The following is a 22,090-nucleotide window of genomic DNA, read 5'->3' as shown; positions in this document are numbered from 1 at the left end:
GTCAGAGCGTCTAACAAATATTAAAATGTTCAAGGGACTCGGGACACGCCTAGCTGTTTAACAAAGACTGACAAAGTATGAGATTAATACGAAAACTTGCGGGTTTCCAAACCCAAAATACTCAGAAGGGCCTATCGCTTGCTCCCTGCCAGTAGCAGTTTTTTGTTTGTCTTTAAAGACAATAGTGGTGTATGCTGGGGGAGGCGGGGGGGGGCGAAAGAGGGGTTCTTATCGAGAAATAATCCCTCTTCAGGGGGAAGATAGCAGAGAGGAACTCGGCTCTTGGGTTGGGGGTTCTTTTATTTGTTTGTTTTGTGCCCGAAAAGCTTTACGAACTTTTGTGGGAGCTTCCTCGAGTGCTATAGGAGATTGTTTTGAGCTGGGGACTGGGGGGGAGGGGGAGCTTTTATTTTTTTAAAGGTATGTATTGTTGCTTTTTTTTTGGCGTTGCACCTAGAGAGAGCGGGAATGGGCAGGAAAAGGGGTCGCTTTCAGAGGTCATGCACTCAACCTGTAGAACTGAAAGGTAAGAAAAGCCCCTGATGCAATCAGGGGGACAAGTGGTGTGCGGGAGGGGGGAGGAGAGATCGGATACAATTCTAGATGTCTTCTTGATCATTTTTTTTTTCAAGGTAGGAGGCTATTGATAGGAGTGGGTCAGAAAAGAGGCTGTTTAGGCAGGGAATTAAGGATGCATTTGGGGGGATTTTGCCTTGGCAGGTGTCTCATCACTTCAGCGATCCTCTCCTCTTAAGCTCCTTCTCTCGGAGCCGTTTTTATAGTCTTATTGGTTCCTCCCGCCTGCTTTCCTTTTATTGTATAATATAAATAAACAGCGAGACGGCAGCCGACCCTGCTAACAGTCGAAAGGGAGAGAGGTAGGTTTGGATGGCGGCTAAGCGGCTTCCCCCCTTTGAAATGGAGAGAGAACATTAGCTAGATCTATCTTTCTAAACTTCCGAAACGTTCGACGTTTTTATGAGCGGAATAGAAAGTGTGAAAAAAAGTGCAGGGGTGTGTGTGTGTGTGTGTGTGTGTGTGTTGGGGCTGGGGGGAGTACAGGGCAGTATCGTTTTCTTTTTAATTCGGGATCTGAAGCTGTGATGTGAGACTTCTGGAGGAAAAAAAAAAGATTTCTGGCAAACACTAGGGGTGCTGGTGCTGCTAAAACCCCTTTGTCATTGCAAAGGAAAATTAAAACGGGATGTTTTGGGGAGGGGGCTGTAAGGGAGGGGGGTATCAATCCAGAATAGGCCCTACCTAGCTGTTTATGTTTAAGGTATAGGATTTACCGGTGTTGGTTAGGGTATTGCTGCTGTTGGGGGAAATTAACAAAAGGACGCAGAGGCAGACGGGATCAAAATACAAAAGTGGAGTCCGAGTGGACTGTTTTGCTAGAATTGGTTTATTATAGTTTCAGTCTTTACTTTGTTCTAGCATATTTTATTTGGATTCTTATTTAATTATAGCACACTGAATAGAAGGCGGTCTATTTCTGAGTCACTGTCTGTTCCCCGGTACACTTGAGGGGTTCGGGGGCATTTATGCAGACTTGGGACATCCTTGTCTTGTGTGAAAGGCATTATAAAGCAACCCCCGAGATCTGCTTGGTGTGCAAGAAACTTTTTGTGAGTGTTAGACGCTTGGGAGCCTGCAAAGGGTAGATTTTACCAGTTCTCGTTGAGAAGTGCTCTCGATTGTCTTACCTGGGCGATAGATATTGCGAGCGATACAGTCGACTCACCTTTAAGCAGCCGGAAAATCTTAACGCATGATGTGTCCCAAACAAGCGGTGTTCATTCATTCTCTGCCTTAGAAGGTCTTTTTTTTTTTTTTAAGCAGTGCTATTTGAAATATATTTCGATTTGAGGGCAGGGGGAAAACAGTATTTCCAGCCAATGAAGGGGGAAATGTAGCATCTTTATGGCATCGTCTGTGACTGAGTGCTGTTAAAATACGATTAAATCGGAGATAGTCAAACAAAAACGTGTGTTGCTCCCTTCTGATTTTTTTTGGTGGGGTTGGGGTGGAGGAGCGTGTTATACTTTTAATCTCTGGAGCTACTGGAATTTTAAACGAAGTCTCAACATGATGCTATTCTCATTCGTTCCGAATGAAGGTTCATTAGCTAGACAGTATGAATATTTTATTGCTTTCGGAAATGAAACTCCTTTGATCTTTTTCTCGGGTTATAAAAAGAATTGCCTGTCATAAAAAAAAAGAATATCGTCCCATCTGCCTTTATATTCTGTATTTATTTTCATCTGTTTCTCTTCCCCCCCACCCCGTCATTTACTTTTATAACAAAAAAAACTTTGGATGACCTTCAGAAACTCAAAAAAAAAAAATTCTGAAATGTTTGTCTCTGTTGATCAGTGGATGATATTGAAACGACCACATTTGGAGTGAAAATTAACTATTACATTTAAATTTGAAATGAATGATAATTTGGGACTCTACTTATGCTTTTAGATATAGTCCAGGACTATTTTTTGGAACATAATGCTAAACTAATGTTCAGTGTATCAATGAATAGGTAGGCACGTACTGTATTACTTTTATAGCCGAACAATTACTAGCTCTGTATTTCGAATGGGTGAAATTCATTATTTGTTTTTCCTCTGGAAAGTGGAAATTTTTAACCATATTTATTCATAGATTAATTCTTTTAGCAGCAAAGCTCTTGTATGAACAATAATAATACTACTAATAAATTAAATCGAAGAGAATTATTACAGTTAAGTGAAGTTAGAAGATTTCTGACCAAGAAAGATGCATCTGTCTTCTATATGTACCCTGTAGATCCGAATTTGTGTAAAGGAAGTTGTGTCACAAATTCGTATCTAGGGGAATATGTAGTTGACACAAACACTACAGTCATTCTCCCTGAAGAAAAAAAACTAAATAAAAGGATGAAAAGAAGCCTTGGCCAGAAGATGGTTTTTATAACCGAAAAGAAATATTTGGGTATTTACCTAAACTCCCAACTCTAGTACTCCTGTGGTAAACTTCATCACCTTGTTCTAATAAAAATCTGAGCTGCAATGGGTGTCAGAAGTATTACGTCACTGAAATGCAGGAGAAAAACGCTGGTGCTTTAATCTGTATAATTGCTTAAATTACACTAGGTATAAATACTCCAGCCAAACGCCGCCCTGTTTCCTGATTTTTATGAAGGGATTATTAGGTGCTTCGATTTTAAACACCCGTCCAAATGTTGCTTTTTTAATCATGTTTATTACAATGGGGGAGAAGGGAGCAGCACTGAGACTAGTTAATTTTATCTTTAATTGTCCATAAAGCCCTTTATTTCGTGTTCAGAGGAAGGGCTGTCTCTTCCACCCATGGCTGGAAAATGGTCAATCGAATACCGAAGCTAAATGTGATTTAGGAGCCTCGGTACCCCGAATTAGCTGATGAATTTTCTATCGATCCAAAACAAGCCCTATTTATCTCTGCCAGTATCTCAGCGCAGAGTCGCTACTCAAACCGCTTCATATCACCTACATTAAGAACGAAATTTAAACACCAGCCAGAGGGATCTCAATGTATCATCTGCCAGGGCATTCATTTTGATCCGGAGCGGACTTCCCCCCCCCCCCCCCCAATTCCTGAAAATAATCTTTTCCCCCCCCCCCCCCCGTAACACACAACTAAGCCAAGACACACCTACTGAAGGGAGTGGGGATTTGTTATCACGAGGGGTTAAGTGGTGACATTAGAGGTTTACAGCTCGAGATGCTAATCTGGGTAAGTAGCATTGTGCAGGGGCACGAAATTTCACCCTGGCTGAAAATATGTAAATATTGGTGATTAAAAAAAAAAATCCTACAGGAGTAAGAATGCCCCTGTGTGAGGATATTTCCTTATCCGGGAATCGCAGGGAACCTCGCCATTGGCCGCCGGTGTCACATGGATTCCTAACTTTGTTCACTTGACAGTCTGTAGGAGGGTTTTACGAAACAGGAAAACGAGTAGGGGGGGATAGGAATAAATTTTAGTATTTTTTTTGTGTGTGTGTGTGTGTGTGCAAATCAAAGAAATTAATGGCCATGAGTTCGTTTTTGATCAACTCCAACTATGTGGATCCCAAGTTCCCACCCTGCGAAGAATATTCTCAGAATGATTACCTTCCCAATCACTCTCCGGGATATTACAGCAGCCAGAGGCGAGAGACCACTTTCCAACATGAGGCGATGTACCAGCCACGGTCAGCCTGCAACGAGCCGCCCTACCCAGCTTGTCAGGGCTCCGGCCACCAGCCAGCGGTGCTCTCCCCCAGGGATCATGTTCATCCTTCTGCCGGACTTCAGAGCCACCTCTCAGAGCCAAATCACCACTGTGAGTCGGTCACCCCCAGCCCTCCTCCACCCTCCTGTAGCCAAAACTCTATGAACCAAAGCCCATCTAATTCTTCTTGCAAAGAGCCAGTAGTTTATCCCTGGATGAAAAAAGTCCATGTAAACACGGGTAAGTGAACTAAAGTGGCTTTTGCTTTATACTAACTAGCACCTCAAAGTCTTGTGGAAAGCCTATTGCACCAGTTGTAAAATAACCATTCGTGGAGATTTACGATCGCCTGTTTGCAGAGCAGTATAATTACATCCTCCATAAATTTTTATGGCTCTACTTGGCCAAGTGCCTTTGAAGTCTCTGTTACCATCCTCCTCCAATTTCTTGCAGGCTACTTTTTTATGGCTGTTGAATCTTCATAAGTTACGTTTTATGTTTTTGTAATTTGTATTTAAGTGGTGGGTTGAGTAAACTTTTACTATTTTTCCTCTCACTTTTTTTTGACGTGTTATTAAAAAGAGAGGGTGTGTGTAGGGGGGGGATTTTATGGATTTTAAGGAGCATAGATGGTGTATATATATAAACTATAATTGCACCATCTATGTTATCAAGGAGAGTATGTTGTAAAATATATCTAGGGAAGTTTAAAACACATCTAGACATGGATGTACGTCATGCAATCAGGCTGGAGTGAGGGGGTTGGAGATGGGTTACGTGTATATTTCTGGAAGATCGTGGTGCATCTTTCTGCTTCGAGTAGTCTCCCAGCAAAACAGTGTGTGACACTTAAAAAAATTTAAAGGGGCAGCTCAGTAATTCTTTTTTTCTCTTCTCCCCCCACTCCCTCCTTTGTGTTTGTTCAGTAAACCCCAGTTGCACAGGAGGGGAACCGAAGCGCTCCCGGACAGCTTATACCAGGCAGCAAGTCCTGGAACTGGAGAAAGAATTCCACTATAATCGCTATCTCACGCGGAGGCGCAGAGTAGAAATTGCCCATTCTCTTTGCCTGTCCGAGCGCCAGATCAAAATATGGTTCCAGAACAGGAGGATGAAGTGGAAAAAAGATAATAAATTACCAAATACCAAGATCAGGTCTAATTCTTCCAACGCTTCTGCAAGCCTGCAGATACAAGGAGGTTCTCAGAACCGAGCCAATGTACCAGCCACCGGCCTATAATTGTTTCTTGTGTGTGTGAGTGTGTGTGTGTGTGTGTGTGTATGTGTGTGTGTGTGTGTGTAGGAGACACATGATAATTTTTTTATGTTCCCAGGGGCGTAAAGGGGGCATACTCTTTATTTATAAAGGAGGGAAACTCAGCTACAAAACAAACAAACAAACAAACAACAGAGATGTGCTTTTGTGCTCTCTCCCATTAAAAGAAGGCTGTAGATAGTAGTTTTCAAATTTGGCTAAGATGAATCCTTGTTTCATCTTTAATCACGCCAAACTCTGCCCCATTTGTCATGTTTACTCTCCCGTACAAAGGATGGACCTTATGCTTGCGATTACCTCGACAACCAGTGTTCACTTTAATAAATGAGGCACAGTTTCTTCGAGAGAAACTGAATTTTCGTTTCTTTTCTTTTGCTGCCTACCAGCCACAAAGCGAAAGTTTCTATTCAGATCCCCAAGGGCACAGCAGTTCTGGCAACTGTAACACAGCCCTATAGACCAAAAACAAACAAACAACAACGACCCTTACTCCATACGGTATGAGGACCGGGGGGCCAGAATAGATGTTGAGTATTGTAATGATCAGGGTCATACAGATGGAGAAAGAAGAGATTGGCACAATTTAAAACAAACCGAGTGAAATTTGGGGTGGGGGGTTGGGAAGGAGACCAAAATAATGGAGACTTATGTAAGAAACCCCCTGCCATTTTTGAGTCCAGCAGGTTAATTACCTCACTTGTAAATCTGGAGGGGGGGCAACGTATTTAGTTTAGAAACTTGATGATCAAATAATGCCACCTGAATTTAAACCTTCGTCAAAGGCGGTGTGGGGAGGGAGGGTTCTTTGCTTCTCCACTAAGTTTCAGTCCATTTTTGTACTGAGCATATGAATAAAAAATGGAAGGTGGGGATCCCCTTCTTTCTTGATGGAAAAGGGGTTATGAACTTCGTACAGATTTTTTTTCCATGTTCTATAGTACTTGACATTCCGAGCTGATGTGATTTCAAAGAACTTTTGGGATCTTGGTTTCCCCCTTCCAGTTGTTCATTTGAATTACCTCCTATTGTTCTTTGTGATATTCATGATAACTTGTACATAGCAGAATTAAAGCAAATAGAAATAAAATTTTCGTTGTGACTATAAGCCGTGTGTGTTTAAAAAAATAAGTGTTTTTTAATTGAAAATGTGTTAGTTTTATAAGGATTTCTGTCAATTACACCTCGCTAATGAAAACAAAATATGTTTGACTATAGGGTATCTCAGCCTTAAGTACTGCTCAGCCTTACATATTGTGATTTATTTATTCTAAGCACATATTAATATGGTTGCATGATATGTTCACAAACTGGTTTCAACAGTGTTGGTCATTAAAGCGCTACATTGTATTAAGGAATTAAAGCAGCGGTGTATTCCTCAGGACAGGCTACTTCATTTTAAAAAATCTCCTTCTCCAAGGTATTTAATGCATTAATGAGTATAATTTTTGCACAGATGTTTCTCGGTGTTTGCAGGTTTTCTGTGTATTTTTATATTACAAAGGAGCTGGCTACTGCAATAGCTCAAACCCTGACAAGCAAATAGATAATCAAGAAGACAAATGGCTTCTTTTGTGAGCCACAGCTCTTGTATTAATTTTCATTTTCTTGCTCATAGAAAGTATCGAAAATACTGTTCAGGGCGAAATAACATTCCAGTTCTAAGTTACAATTTTTTTTAAAGGGGGTGGGGTTGGGGGAAGGAGGCCTCTAGACCATACAAAGAAAATCATCATGTTCTGAATCATTCCCTATAAGAAAAAGGTTTTCGCTTATTTATGAGATTTTATTAATTTCTCTAAGTAATGATTAAAATACCCCACAACGTTATTAAGAACAAAGACCTGGCTTGGAATATTTAAAGTGGTTGAATGGCTATTTCTGTTCTTAGGGTACTTAGCAATTTTAACTCAGACCTTGCAAATAAACTGCATTCAAAAGTTGTCCCTTCCTCCCCCATCTCAATAAATCGTCCATTACGTCTTTTATTCTATTGACTTTGTAACAGTTTGTAAGAAATATTTATATGGTCATGTGATACAGAGCCGCTACACGTCTTGTGTTGGAAAAAATGGAGTTGTGTATGTATTTGATTAACTTTTGCCCCTTTAAAGGCAAAAAGAGCAAACCTTCAGAGTTTTTATTTCGACGAGGGGTGGTGGGGACTGCATTTATTTTGATGGCTGATTTCCCCCCCCTTTGATCTGCTTCCTATGTAAAGGCGATGCAATTTTCAGATAGAAGCTATGCTCTTAAGGGTACCAAAACAGTTCTTAAAAAGCATATGCTGTTAGGAATGCAACTTCTATAGAACAAAATCAAAGCTGGAAAGTATGAATAGAATTGAAGGGGGAGAAAAGAAGATTTCTATAGGACCTAAAAGTTCACAGCCATTATAAGCAGACAGAAGCCAAGAAAAATGCGAGAATTATACAGAAAATCATTAATCACTTCTTTTCTTTAAATACTTATCCTTTCCCCATTGTTATTCAACAGCAAATCTCCGCAGACCGTCTGTTGGGAAAAAAGTACCCGGAGTCCTACAAAAATCTTCAAGGGGAATAATAACAATAAAAAAATCTGGATCATAAAGTTGAAAACTTTTTTTTTTTTTTGGAAAACAAAACGAAACAAACAACTCCTCTCACTTGGGAAGAATCCACTCAAACCATGAATACCGTCTATGGGGCGTTGGAAAAAGGATGTGGGAATGCACAAGGTAAAAGAACCGACTGCTTGACATGCATTTTTGATCGTTTTATTGCCTCTTTTCAAGAGTAAGTTTTTTTTGGGGGGGGACACATGAATCTTTTACGGGATTTCCCTCGGTTTCCTCATTTTATTTTGTCTGAGGGGGGGAGAGAAAAGAAAGATATCAAACAGATTACATATAAAGAGGATGGCTAAAAACCCGTATTTTTCCATGTTATGGTGTGAATCCTATACAGCTTGGCTTTGCTAGGATAACTCTTTTATCTAATGGAATACAGAGGAAAAGCAGATAGCTAAGAGATTAACCTTTTTGTGACCAAGGCAGCTTTGCTATTTCAAATTATATTCCTCCATGTTCTATTTTGCCTTCTTGAAGCGTTGAAACCTAAGTTAAAAGGCTTTGTACAAACGTCACGTGTGACTAGGGAAAGATCAAGCTGGTAGATGATTTCTTTTTTAGTGTGTCAGATGTTCCTTTGAGGAATAACAGTGTTCGACTCCTTTAGCCAAATCAGACTTTGGGGTTTCTCGTTTCTGGTTAGAAGAGTTGTTTTGTGGAAAGTGTTGGCCTTTATAGACTGTGTTTGGGTGAGCCGGGCTTGTCTGATTGCTGTACGTTTCAAGACTTTCTGCATTTTACTGGGGAGACTGAAAGGCAAAATAAACAAATAAATTGAGGCAAAATTCTGAGCTGCCGAGCACAGATCGCGTATAGGGTTCACCCAGAGGACACGTTTTCTAACCGATTAGCTGAGTATTATAGCCAAGGACTGACCTCTCAAACCCCTTGACCTTTCCAAGACTGGACATTGTGCTGTGTAACATTTCCAGCGTCGAACTGGACAGGGCTAAGGCAAACTTTGCACCTCCGGAAAGAATCTTTTAAACCACTCGTGTTCATGGTTGTTTCTTAATGTTGCCATTGCTGGGCCATCGCGGGGAATGCAGATGAAAGGCGTCCCAGGACGATCGGATTTTGTGTGTGTGTGTTTGGTTGGCTTTTAGTGTCTTAGTCATTCTATATTCAAATCTGGTCACGATGCATTGTTTATCTTCTTGGCTTTGGGTTTCAACTCAAAGCACCGAGGGTCTCCAGTGTAACAGACAAAGGGCAGTTGATTTTTTAGAGTCGGGAAGCTTGCGATCAGTGCAAGGGGAAAGATCTTTGGGCTGGCTCGGCCACTTGGGTTTGTTTTGTTTTGTTTTGTTTTGTTTTGTTTTGTTACCTCTCAGGAAGGCTTTCAAAAAAGGACCCCTACACTACCCCAGCCAAACGCCTCTCACTTTTCCCTCAAACCTTAGCGATCTTCTCCTTTCCAGAAAATCCTTTGTTTCGAAGGGTCTCCTCCCCACCCCCACCCCCCGCTCCTAGCCCACAACACTCTCAAAAGCCCTTCACAGCTCGTCTGTATCTGCTAAAGGGGTGTGATATTTGCTGATGCAGCCAGGGATTTCTTTTTGATGGTGGTGGTTGGGAGGGGAGGGGGGGCTACAGGAGGGCAGGCGGTAAGGGTGTTTATCGGTGCGTGTTGTTGAAACCACCTCGCTCCTTTTAAAATTGTGGCCTTCTCCTGGGTCTCGCGACGGCCCTTAGTCCTGGTAGCGACGAACACTTATATTGACACGGAGCAGCGTTTACACAGCCACTCCGGGGGTATGAGACATTCTAAACGGCGAAGGATGAACCACTCCTTTTGGAGTGACGTGCTCCGTCAGACATTTGGTAGCCGTCTCCCGACCTCGCTGTACTAAAGCCAGAGACCCAGTCATAGAGAGCCCGGGTGTCTTTTGGAGTCTCCGTTTAGATCTCTCTATGACACCTGATGTCTCGAGTCATCGCTCTTAGGTTTTTACTCTTCCGACCTAGTTCCTGATAGAAGAATGTAAATATTTTTAATCAGCATGAGTCTGAAAGGTGTGCCCTTTCTGTCCCATGCACTTCTTTGTTCGCTTCGCCGGCGTCCTGAAATCGAAGCCGGACCAAAAGTCTATTGCATCAAACCAACTGGAATAGCTTGTCTAATTGCCACTACGATCTGAGATTTATTTATTTGGAAGCCAGAGCAAATTATATAATATATATATTAAAATACAACGCGCGAGATTGTCTCTGTATAATATAAAAATACTTCCAAACACACACCCGGAATATTTCTATATTATAGGTGTATCGACACCTTGTTGCCGTGTTCGGTTTCCTTCAAATGTTCCTCTCTGAGTGAGGATCTCGCTGGGGAGAGCAGTTTGGGAGTTTCTCAGCGTGAGCACCTTCCCCCTGACAGATTTATGATCTCCAATAAAAACGGCGTGTTTAAATTCGTAAATCAATCTCCCCTTCTCACTATATAAACGTTCATTTTAGCTCTCGAAAGAAAGCCTCTTTGATGATCGCACCTCGGAGGCTGAGGGGGCTGTTTATGGCCGCAGTTCCTATTCTTTGAACTTTCAGCGAAAGTTGCTCTTCTTAAAAAAAAATGCAGCTGGGTTTTTTTCTTTTTTGTTTGCTTATTTTGGGGCGGCGGGGAGGGAGGGGGAGAGGTTGGCAAGCAAAATTCGGATACGGGATAGTTTGGTTTTTTAAAAAAAAGGTCTTTACTGAAGGAAAATGTGTGGCTTTTCCATTTACCCCCCTCCTAGTCTGATAATGTCCCCAATTGAAAAATCATCTAATTCAACGGATAAAGGAAGTTTGCTTTATTTGGTAACAGCTCCTCTATCACCATACAATGTCACAGAAAGGATTTTTTAAAAAACCCTGAATAAATTCACTTTTCACTTTCTGTGTTCCCCCCTCTCGGTATTATACCTTCACCCAGAATTTTTAGCCGAAGGTTTTATTTTTTTAAAAAGCAATTTCGCACAATAAGGTCTATGCTTTGAAAACAAGTATACTTTTTCGGGCAATTGGCTTCAGTGTTCATTTCCCCAAGCTTTAAACAGCCCTTTCCTCTATCACAGCCACTTCAAAATTTTGCCTGGATTGAACGTTGGGTATGAATGTTCTAACCTTTTATTAATTAGTTTTAAAAATGTGCTCTTTCAGGTAGCTGCTTTCCTAGAGAGTGGATTATTAAACTCCGGACAACTCTCGCTAAACATCCATGCTTATCTTTATTTTATCTATGTTTATAGGTATTCCGAGGCTTGCAAAAATAGAGCTTTATATTCAAACGCATTCCACCTTGTTTGTTACTAGAGGTCTCCCACCGTCCTATTGTTTGATCTTCAGTGGCTCCTTATGCATTGTATCCGTTCTATTGTTTGAGGACGTGAGACAGTCATCCTTAGCACCTGAAAAATAAGGATGCGGCACACCTACGCTAGATTTGTAAAAAAAATCTTAGATTCCTTGTAGGGCTGGAAGGAAATCAGTGCCATAGCTAGGTCTGTACATGCGTGTGCCTGTGTTTATGTAAACATATGTAAGTCTGTTGATACATACAGACGTGTGCACACTGTTGTGTGTCAGTGAGGCATTTGCCTACTTGGTATTTGCTCCATAGGCAGCTCCTTGTACATTCACTATAAACAGCTTCCTTTGTTGGCCAGCCTTTCGCAGGATTCCGTTTTGGGGCATCTCAGCTCAGAGCCAAAACGGACTTCATAAATGCAATAAAGACTCACAAAACCATAACAGCAGAAGCCACAAGCTCTGGCCCTGTATCCTAATGGGAAATTCTTTTTTTTTTTAAATCTGGATCCATGAGCATAAATATCCTCAGAGGGCTTTGGAGCCTAAAACAGTTGTTCTACTCAGTGGAAGGCTGTAATACAATGTCAGGGAGAAAAGCATTATGTGTCTAGCAGGGCAAAGAGGCATCAGGGTTTGGGGAAAGTGTTTAAATATTCTAAACTTCGAGGGGAGTGGGGGTGGACACCCTAACGTTGCGTCCTTTAACAGACGTATGTATATTACAGTATAGTGTGGTGTGCATACACTCATCCCACGTTCACACGCCTGTGTAAGTATGCATATGTGTTTATTGAAATAACTAGGTAGTCTGAGTATCTCTGTAGATCTAGAATGTTACATTCAATTCTAAACTTATTTTTTTTGGGGGGGGGAACACTGTTCCAGTGGAAGGTCACAGTGGTCCTTTGAGTATGAAACTGAGAGACCCCCTTCCCCCCTTCCAGATCACGTGATTCATTAAATAATTAATGCAGAGGTTGCAGAATAGATATGTATTCGTCAGGAACATCGCAGACATGGTCTCCTTGTGTCTGACGTGAAATTCAACTGTCCTTTAAAAAACAAGCCTATAGCAGAGGGGGGGAAAAGAGAGAGAGGGAGAGAAAGGGAGAGAGAGAGAGAGAGAAAAGTCTGCAATAAAACAATTCTCAGGAAGAAAGAAGCCACGCCGAGGGTTGGATTGTTGTGAGTAGCAGGGTCTTCCCAATTCCTAGCGTGTCTATATGTCCATGTAAATTTATTGTTTGTTATTAATGTTATTGTCGTAAAATGTGACAAATAGCCGTCTTCATTTCCTCCCATTTCTCTTCACATGGTGGTATGTGTGTTAATACCCATCGAGGCATTTCATTGATATTTTTAGGAATATTCCCTTCTCTCTCTCTCTCTCTCTCTCCTCACAACCTTTCTCTCTCCCTCTCTCTTTTTTAAACCCCCTTTCTTGATTTATTACAATAAGCATGTCAGCAGCGGTGCGGCTGCCATTGTGTGTGTGTGTGTGTGTTTGTGAGAGAGTTGTGTTGTTTATGGCGGTGTCCAAGATAAATCATTTCTCAAGTGAAAATGATGTGCAAGCGATGATATTTTAGAGCGAGCATTTCTCTCTGCCCCACTCCCTGGAGTTGATTATTTCAGACGATTTACAGTAATAGATCAGCAGCTAATATGAAAGCTCTATAGCTGGGGGTCTTAAATTACAGCATCTGTGATTACCAATTAAGGAGAGATTTGTATAAATTTGGTAAACCGGGAACGCCTCATTGGCATATAAACCTAGTAAAAGACCACGACCTTAATATAAAAATTACAGCTAGGAGTCTTGTATTGCAGCATCACTTTACTAGCTATTCCTCATTTTTCACCATCTTGTCCCCTCTCCCTCTCTAATAAGGACTTTATTGCCCTATAAACACAGGTTGTTGAGGTGTGTTTATGTTTGTTTGGGGCTTTTTTGTTTATTTTGTTTTGGTTTGGGTTATTTTGTTTGCTTGATTTTTAAGGCTGGATGGGTCCCATTGTATGCCAGCTGATCAGAAAAAAAAATCAGATAAATAACTAAATTTGAAAATGAAAATCAAATTGCTGCAGGGAGTCAAAATGTACGGCTGCCTCTTAAATAGGGATAGCGTTTGATCACAAGCAGAGAATGAAGTGACTTTGTCAATGGAGGACAGAACAATAGGTGAGCTTCCTTGTCTTCCAAACTAACTACACGGGTTCTAAGGTAATGGAGCAATGTTGTGGGTTTCGTTCCGAAACCTAAGCATTTGACCCATTTATAATTCCCAAAGACTGTTAACAAAAAGGAAGTGAATTCACCCCCAAATAATTCGTTATTCTCTTTATGCAAAGAGGAAATAGTTTGCATCGCTTTCTTGCTGCAAGATCTTGCTATGATAGGTAGGTAGGTAAATAATGTCCTTAGGATAAAAGTTTCAGAAGTTTAGATAACAAAGGACATTTCGTTAGGAACGAAGAGCCTGATTTCTGTGATTTAGACTGGTATAAATTAGAAGTAAACCTATCGAGGTCAATGGAGTTACACGGATATAAAACTAGTGTACATGATAACAGAAGCTGGCCCTACGTCCTCAAGAAATTAAGATAGGCATAGGCTGCCAACAGATATTAGCTTTTCACTGGCACTTGATATATAGAATATATATGAAATATAATAAGTAAATCCCTTTCAATCAATTGAGGCAGCGCAGTAAAGTTAAGACTTTGGGGAGCAGATTATTCTCCTAAAGAGCAGAGTTGATGGGTGAAAGACATAATGTTACCTGTTTAAAAAGCAAAAGTGTATAGAGACTGAGAATTTGCTTCCTTGATAGAAAAGGGAAGGTCAGAAGTCAACCACTTAGAATTTCCATTTTAAAACTTGACCAAATAGGTTAAAACCGTGAGTGTTGAAAGGGAAAGAGGAAGCGGGAAATAGCATTTTTAAAGATGTAACATGCAAGGAGTCAGTAAAACTGACAACAGGGCTGAAGATTAAATGTTCACACCGGATTCTCAAAAGTGAATCCAACCACATTTTCTGCACTCCCTTTAGCCCCCGTGAGCCAAGTTTAACACCATCATGAGGAGTGATATTTAACTCTGTCTGCTAGGGTAAACCTTTGTGTAGTAAAATTAGAGCAACTCAGCGACTTTCATTAAATATTAAGGGAGATCCAGGGACGGTGAATAAGCCAGGAATGCAACATCATTCTTTGTCAGGCATATATTAATTTAAATCGTTGGCTTCCAATTGATTTTGACCACTTGTTTTTTAGATTTGAGATCCTGAGCATGAAAAATTAGCCCGCTGAGGAAGGCTCCTGTAGTTACGGAGTTGGAAGGAGCGAAAATATTAATTTCGCTCTCATTAACGTTATTATTACGGCTCCTTTGCTGTCATTAAAGCTTCAGACAGTGCACCACACATAACTCTATCGTCCAGCCCCATGCATTAGTCGCATAAAACAGAGGGATTAATCAATAGGAGGGGTGTTATTCGGTTCTGGTTCCAGACGCCATTGTGCAAACGTCTCCCTTAAATAAGTCAGATATCAGGAAGAGCTTCGTTTTCTGCAGGATGTTGAATCGGACAAGGTGGCAAACATGTATGCTTTTGACACCCTTGGCTATAATGAATCCCATTTTCCCATTCACCTGGCATCATGTACTCTCCAAATCCATTACTGATATCTCTATCGCTAGCCTTTTGATTTAAGGTGGGGGAGGAGGGAAAGATGCCTATTTCAGATAACACCTACATTTCTGCCTTGCCTTTCTAGCTGGTTTCTATTGAAAGGGGAGGTAGCACAGAATTGTGATTTATCTGATGCAAAAATTTTGGCTTGAGATAAGCCTGGCTATAGGATCTAATCTTATTGGTAATGTTGCCTCAGATCTTATTGGCTTCTACACTTCAAGTCAAAGACTTAGATTTTTATCAATGAGCTGTTTAAATAGACAAGGCTAAAGTTTCACACTTCTTTCTTTCTTTCTTTCTTTCTTTCTTTCCTTCTCTCTCCTACTAGAAATTTGCCACCGTTGTATCAAGCTGATGTTTACCATGAACGGTTTCATTCTGCCTGGAACCTTCTCAATAAATAGACTCTGTGTTTTTTCTCTCTCTGTCCCTCCGATGGCTACCGATTATTTAGCATCGGATGACGTAATACAATGAAAAGGGTTTCGTTTCGTCCAGATTTGGGCAGCCAAAGGACTTCTCATTGTTCCCTTTGGTTGGTCAAACAATAACAGCAAAAACTCCTCTTACCCAACCATGATCTTTGTAACTCCCTGCCATACCTACCTCATTAAATCACACATATTTTCTCATTTGTGTTCATTATTGGTTTATTTATCGATTAGGTAATATAACTTCGCTGATTAGCTCTCTCTCCTATGGACTAAAACTATGTGTAGATCGTTCATTTTTATTTATTTATTTATTTATTGCGATATTTCTTTATTAACTCAGTTAAACTGAATACATCAGAAAGCAGCGGGCGGAATATTCTTCCTTGTGTTATAGTTATAAATGATATGAATAATATTCAAAATACTTGATGAGCTATTGATCTTGTCATTAAAATAGTTCAGGTTATTGTTGTTTCGTTCATTTCTTTGCAATAACCAGTTCTTCTTGCCGACTACCGTTTCAGAAAAGTTTGATCCACCAACATGAAGAATCAATATTTACTTTATCATATACCATCTCCAAAGGAAGCACTTCTCCCCCCATCACACCCACCCTCCCATACATATACACCCACCATTCCTTTCCCAATTTAAGGTGGAAAATTTAAGTCCAACAGCACCTTAGTTCATAATTTATTGCAGGCTGTAAAAGAGTGTTATGTAAGATTAAAGAATTATGGGAGGATAGGACTCTTTGAAACTGCTATGTAAGGAGGCCAGTAGGTAATACAGAACAGGGTAATACCTGCAGTCAATACATAAGCCTGTAGACTCAATAGATGAGGTCTCAATATATGAACAATGTATTTCCACTATGCAGTATTATAACTCTTATTCCTTATACATTGTCCATTTTAAAATACGTAAGATTCAGGAATCATTCATGGGTCATACATTTATTCCGGTTGGTCATTTAAAAACAAAAGGATTTAAAAAGAGATTGATATTGCATTGTAAATACAAGATGACCATTGTTTGTTAAAATAACTGGCAGCCACACCGATACCAGTAGCCCTGTCAAAGCGAATGAATTATTTTAACAAATCGTATTGTCTAAAGGAAGAAAAAGAAACAACAAACAAACATACAAGCAGGGGGGGGGGAAACAATTAATGTCCGAAATAAGTATATGCTATACAGGCCTTAAAAACTGCCGATCACCATAGCGCACTCCAGTGCAACTCAGCTGAAACATTTCTGTTTAAAAAGGGATCGGAACGAGATTTATTTCGAGAAAAGACAAAGGGAAAGGAGCCCTTTGCTTTCTGTTAAATAGGCAAAAGGTTGGATATAATGATGGTGTCCTTTGAAGTTCGGGGTTGTTTTTTTTTTTTTTTTTTTTGAGGGGCTAATAACCACATTTCAACACTTGACTGCGATAAACCAAATCAGGTGCTAGTTCAGAAAACCAGAGCCATAAATCAGAAGGGGTTGATTCCTTTTTGTTTAAAGACAGAGAGGGGTTAAATGAGGAATTTTCATTTAATATTTTGGGTTAAAGCCAAGACGTCAGCCCTTATTGGCAGAAGTATCTATAGAGCTCGGAAGAGAAAGCGACCAAAAACCAGGGTTACATTCTCTCCAAGTCCACTTGCACCAATAGGAGTTGCCAGCTCTGAGCCAGCAGTTTCTGAAGGAAGACTCTGGCAAGTCAAATGCCCAGCTGTGTCATGACATTTTAATAGGCAACTTTTGTCCTTTCCTGAAAATCAACCCAGGCCTTTCCATTCTCAATAGCCGTAACACATCAACATTCAGTGATCCCCAAGAGCCGGATCCAAAGCCCATGAAGTCAATGGATGTTTTCCCATTCGGTCCACGGGAGTGATTCCATTAGGCCAATAGGACTTCAGTGATGGCAGGCTCAGAATCGCCATGATTTTAAAACAACACAAAACAATCGGTAAGGAGAATTCCCCCCCCCCCCCTTTTGGCAAATCTTACCCCTCTCATCCTTCAGACAGATTTTTGTTCACTCTTCAATTTTAGGTCAGGTTAAAAATAAGTTACAGGATCATGTCCATTGACTCCTATTACTTCGCAGTCTCTGTGATTAAACTCAAAAGTTGACAGGCTAAGTTGCAATTCACAAATATTTAAAAGGATCGCAATGACACATCTCTATTTTTTTTAAAATGCAGAATGTATTGCTTAACTTTGTGTGTGTGTGTGTGTGTATGTCGAGACATATGGAATCAATTTTGAATCTTGACATTGAAGACTGGCCAATTCCTACTGGCCTCTAAAACCAGAATCCATTTGGTTCTCCTCTCTCCGGCACCTCTTGTCACTCAGTATTATGCCCGTCTTGCAACATTTTAAGTCTTTATAAAGAGAAATAGCTTTTCAGAGAAGTGCCAGGGATTTTTTTCCCCCTACAGCGGGGAAAATAAGTACACGACCCGCACTCCCCCACCCCTCCCAGTATCTCTGGGCATCCTGGAAAGGGGTCTGCCTCCTTGCGACACTTAACGCGGTTTTGGAAGGTTTTTCTTCAGTCAAGGCAGTTCCGTTCGAAACGAGTGAGTCCAAAAATCAAAGCATCTTTGGGGGGGTGGGGGGGAAGCGGGGAGGAAGGGAGAGAAATCCGTCCGACAAAGCTGTCAGCAAGATCCACTGGGGTACAATAAAGTAGTTTCTTTTCTTCTCTTTAATTTGCTTGCTTCAGTTCAGATACTTGCAGCAGCCGATTTCCCCCCTTCTCTCCTTCTTCCTGAAGTCCTTGGTGTCGAACTAACACAGGTAAGAGGTAAAGGGGGGGGGGGGGGAAATGGATGCAACTTTGCCTTTCCGTACTCTATGAATTCCAGCGCTCTGAGATATAATTAATCGCTCCCAAAGCTTTGACAGGTTAGAGACTTCTCCATTGGTCAATGTGAAGTATAGCTGACTTTCCCTAGTATCAATTTAAGACTGATCTCTCGGAAACATAGCCAGGGAAGTAGAAGATGAGCAAAAATATATATATATATATATATAAAAATGATCTTGCGTGGTTCATACCTAGACGGGATACAGAAGCTTCCTTTAAAGTCCGTGTTTCCCAGCTTGGTTTCCCTGGGACACATTTGTTAAGGCGTTAGCACCTCTCCGCTGTTTGAAAAAGAAACTACAAACGCTGCTTTGGAAAAGCGGGGTGTTAAACTGAAGAATGTATGTGAGCATGATTTATGGCCCTCAGAAGTTTTGTTTACTTGGAGCAACTCCTAATTACAAGTCTTTTCCTGGAAGCCCATGTCTTCTAAAAATTCCACTGTGCTGATAGTGGATTCCCTCCCCACGCCCCTCAAATTCTGCTTTTATTTGCCAGATGTGATTAACAAACATCTGGTTAGTTTACTTGTTTTTCCCGTTAGCTGACCAATTTATTTTGGTGGGCTGGGTAAGTATAAGAGGCTTCAACCTTTTATATAAGAATAGTTACAATGTTTTCAGAGCATGAAAGGAGTTCCCAATCTGTTCGGGGTTTTGGAGAATCCATAATAAAGATTTATTTTTGAAATGTAATTTCTTCAATGACCTCCATTTTAAAAGGAGGGGCGGGAAAAGAAAATGATTCATGTTGGAATATATGACACAATATTTACTAGTGTTGTTTCATCATTCATTCTGGGGCTAGGAGTCGGAAGAATTGGTCTCTTTGTTAAGGTCCGATGTGTATTTTAAGAGTGAGTTGCAACAAAACGAAGTTTATGTGGAAGACAGAAAGACAAATTGGATTAAATTTGAAATTCATTTTTTAAAAAATGTGCTCCCTGTTCAGTTTGGCTGGGTTTTGTTTGTATCCTTTTGTACTTTGATAATAACTCAGTTCCTGGGACCATTTGTTAGCTATATAAAAATGCCCCCGTACATTGTAAAACCGGAAAAGTTTAGACTCAATGTCTAATATTTCCCGAGGCAAACTGGTGTATATTGGCAGAGAGCTACACAAGCGCCTGATTTTTTGCTGAAAATTGCTTTGCATTAAATTTCCTCAGCTCCAGAATTATCTTTACTCGCCTCCAGCTAAACTTGAATTTTTTTTTTTTTTTTTTACCAAGCGCGTGGTCTGTTGGCGAATAAAATCTGAGGGGAACCACAAGGCCCTAAATGACTGTAATTTAATTGATTTTATCATAAATCATCAACTTCATGAAGAACCAAAGTTTTCATTGAAGTAAATTGATATTAATGGACGATTTTTTGAAATTCCAACTCTCTCTCTCTCTAGTTGAAATAGATGTATTGGTGCGACTCTATCTGCTGATTTGGATTTCATTCCCGCCACCACTCTCACGACAAACTCATTACAAATTTGGGGGGCCTTATTTTTCTTGCGTTTGTAAGGATCAAATCTTAATGAGTCATCTGGGCAATTTTCAGTCACAGAAACACCACCGATCGGATTATTCTCGTTTGATGGTCCCTCAGAAGAGAAATGGGTTTCTTCAGAGAGCCGTCCTTAAAGTATGGTTTTGTCTGGATAGTGTGTGTGTGTGTGTGTGATTTTAAAACAGAACTAGAATCTAAAGCGCCGAGTTCCATCTAAGTATCTCCCACAATAACGACATTGAAACCCTGTTAAACATTGTCGTTCCGAATTCTTTCTCCTCTAATTAAAAATTAACTATTTACTGCACTAAGAGACTGTTATGGATGCTAGCCTTTTGATATGTTGACGAATATGAGAGACCAAAGACCCTTACAATATTACAGTATTTTAGCACAGCCAGTGATCTATATGGGTCACTGGTCATGCTATGTGTGTACATCCATATATATGCATGTTAATGTGTACATTTACATGCTATGTGTCTACTATGGGTGCTTATATAGTGTATTTGTAGTATATAATAAATACACTATACAGTGAGAATGTACAATGAAAATATGGTCTCATTGTATCTAATTATATAACATCTATAGTATGCTATACAAGTCAGTGTATTTATATAGTGCATTTGTAGTATGCAATAAAAACATTATAACATGAGATTGCAAAACGAGAATGTATTCTCATTGTATCTAATTAGACAGCACACTATACAAACACGTAGAGAACCAGAAATATGATTCCTGAACATAACTCTCTCTCTCTCTCTCTGACATTCCTCCCTCAGAAATTGTTACCTATCTGTATGTGACATCAAATGAAGGCAGGTAAAATGCATCCCTTGTGCATCCCTCCTTCCCACCCATCCCCCGCCCCGCATCACGCTTTATTAATTATTATTATTATTATTATTATTATTATTATTCAGAGGAATGTAGCTATAAAGTAACGGAATGCCTTCATTTTATAACAGAAACTGCCAAGTCAATAGATATTGGATGCTATCCAGGAATCCTTTCGAGAGGGAAAAATATATATCCTCATTTTCCCTCCAGATTTTTTTTTTTTTAAAGTGACGTGAAATCTGGATAGCCCATAAGCAGCAGATCCTGCGGGCAGCCAGTGGTGAATCTACCGCAATGGAACACGCGTCCTCTTTCCAGGGGTCGAGAAAGGCTTTAACTGTAAATCCACTCGGTTCAGAGAGGGAGCGTGGGTGGTTAACTGCTCCAGCCGCCACCCCAGCCCACAGCGTCTCTCTCTAGTAAAGTGCAGGAGCAGGTTATCAGCAGCAGATTCAAAGCTGAGGTCTTCGGAGATTTCTGCTGCTGTTGCGCGGAGCGGAGCAATCCTCTTTCTTTCTTTCTTTCTTTCTTTCTTTCTTTCTCCTCTAGTTCCTTCCACCTCTTCTGGCATTTGGCTCGGGAGCTGAGACTTTGCAAGCTTGTGGTTTTGGCAAAGACTTCGCACCTCCCTTTTCCTCCTCTGCTTAGAGGACCGAACAACAACAACAACAACAAAACAAAATCAAAACCAAATATCTGAGGGGAATGACTGAGGAGGTGGGGAAAAAAAAGAAAGCGACTGCTGGCAACTAAGTTTAGAGAATTCACTGGAAGGGGGGGGACACGCTGGGTGGGGGGAAGTTCATTTAACAATTCTGTATAAAATGGGTAAAAGGTTGACGTCTACCAGTCACGTGAGAGCATAATTCAAGTCATTATTTTGGCATTTAGAAAGGGGGGGGGTGTATGTGGGGAGGGCTCCTGTCCAATCTAGTCTCGCTGGTCACTGGCTTCCTAAATAACTATTTACAGCGCTCTGGTACCCTAACCCTTCCCCTACTCCTAAAGGGGAAAAAAATGACAGTAGAGCAACATGTGTGGACGAAAGACTTTTGGCGACCAGAGAATTTATAGAAGAGGAGAGGGCTTCAGGGGGTGAAAAAAACAGCCAGGAATAGTGGGAGCCCGGGTTTTGTTGTTGTTTTGTATTTAGGAGGTAATTCAAAAGCACTTCCTCTGGTTGATCATTAACCCGGTGAGTTATTACTCTTGTAAGCAAAGGTCATGGAGAGAAAGAGAGCTAATCTCTCAAAGACACCGCACCCTCCGTTTCATTTTGATTTCTTATCCGGAGCTGGCTTCTGTTTAGACTTTGTGTGTGTGTGTGT

The 22,090-nt window shown here is 40.6% G+C and overlaps 2 protein-coding genes across 6 annotated transcripts in view; both read left to right on the top strand.

Moving 5' to 3' along the window:
* HOXB3 (homeobox B3) overlaps positions 1-22,090 on the top strand; it is a 58,111-nt gene that overhangs the window by 24,521 nt on the left and 11,500 nt on the right. For 2 of the 5 annotated variants that reach the window (XM_024203745.2, XM_024203747.2), the window contains exon 2: positions 8,000-8,222. The gene's annotated coding sequence lies outside the window, so the exon portion shown is untranslated. Of the gene's footprint in view, positions 1-465; positions 527-7,999; positions 8,223-12,534; positions 12,594-20,884; positions 21,480-22,090 lie in introns of those variants that run through there. The other 3 variants (XM_024203744.2, XM_024203749.2, XM_024203748.3) reach the window with 3 other exon arrangements.
* HOXB4 (homeobox B4) lies at positions 3,833-8,118 on the top strand. The gene is made up of 2 exons (XM_024203752.2): positions 3,833-4,470; positions 5,157-8,118. Exons 1-2 carry the CDS (start codon positions 4,047-4,049, stop codon positions 5,468-5,470), a joined length of 738 nt encoding a protein of 245 aa, XP_024059520.1. The 5' UTR covers positions 3,833-4,046; the 3' UTR covers positions 5,471-8,118.

Source organism: Terrapene carolina, unplaced genomic scaffold, assembly GCF_002925995.2.
Source record: "Terrapene carolina triunguis isolate 2854851 unplaced genomic scaffold, T_m_triunguis-2.0 Scaffold193, whole genome shotgun sequence".
Classification (NCBI taxonomy): domain Eukaryota; kingdom Metazoa; phylum Chordata; order Testudines; family Emydidae; genus Terrapene; species Terrapene triunguis.
This window is presented reverse-complemented; position numbering and strand designations above follow the sequence as displayed.

Coding starts and splice junctions, on each gene's coding strand:
- HOXB4 (XM_024203752.2), top strand. CDS start 4,047: ATGGCCATGAGTTCGTTTTTGATCAACTCCAACTATGTGGATCCCAAG. Junction 4,471..5,156: donor AAAAGTCCATGTAAACACGG/GTAAGTGAACTA, acceptor GTGTTTGTTCAG/TAAACCCCAGTTGCACAGGA.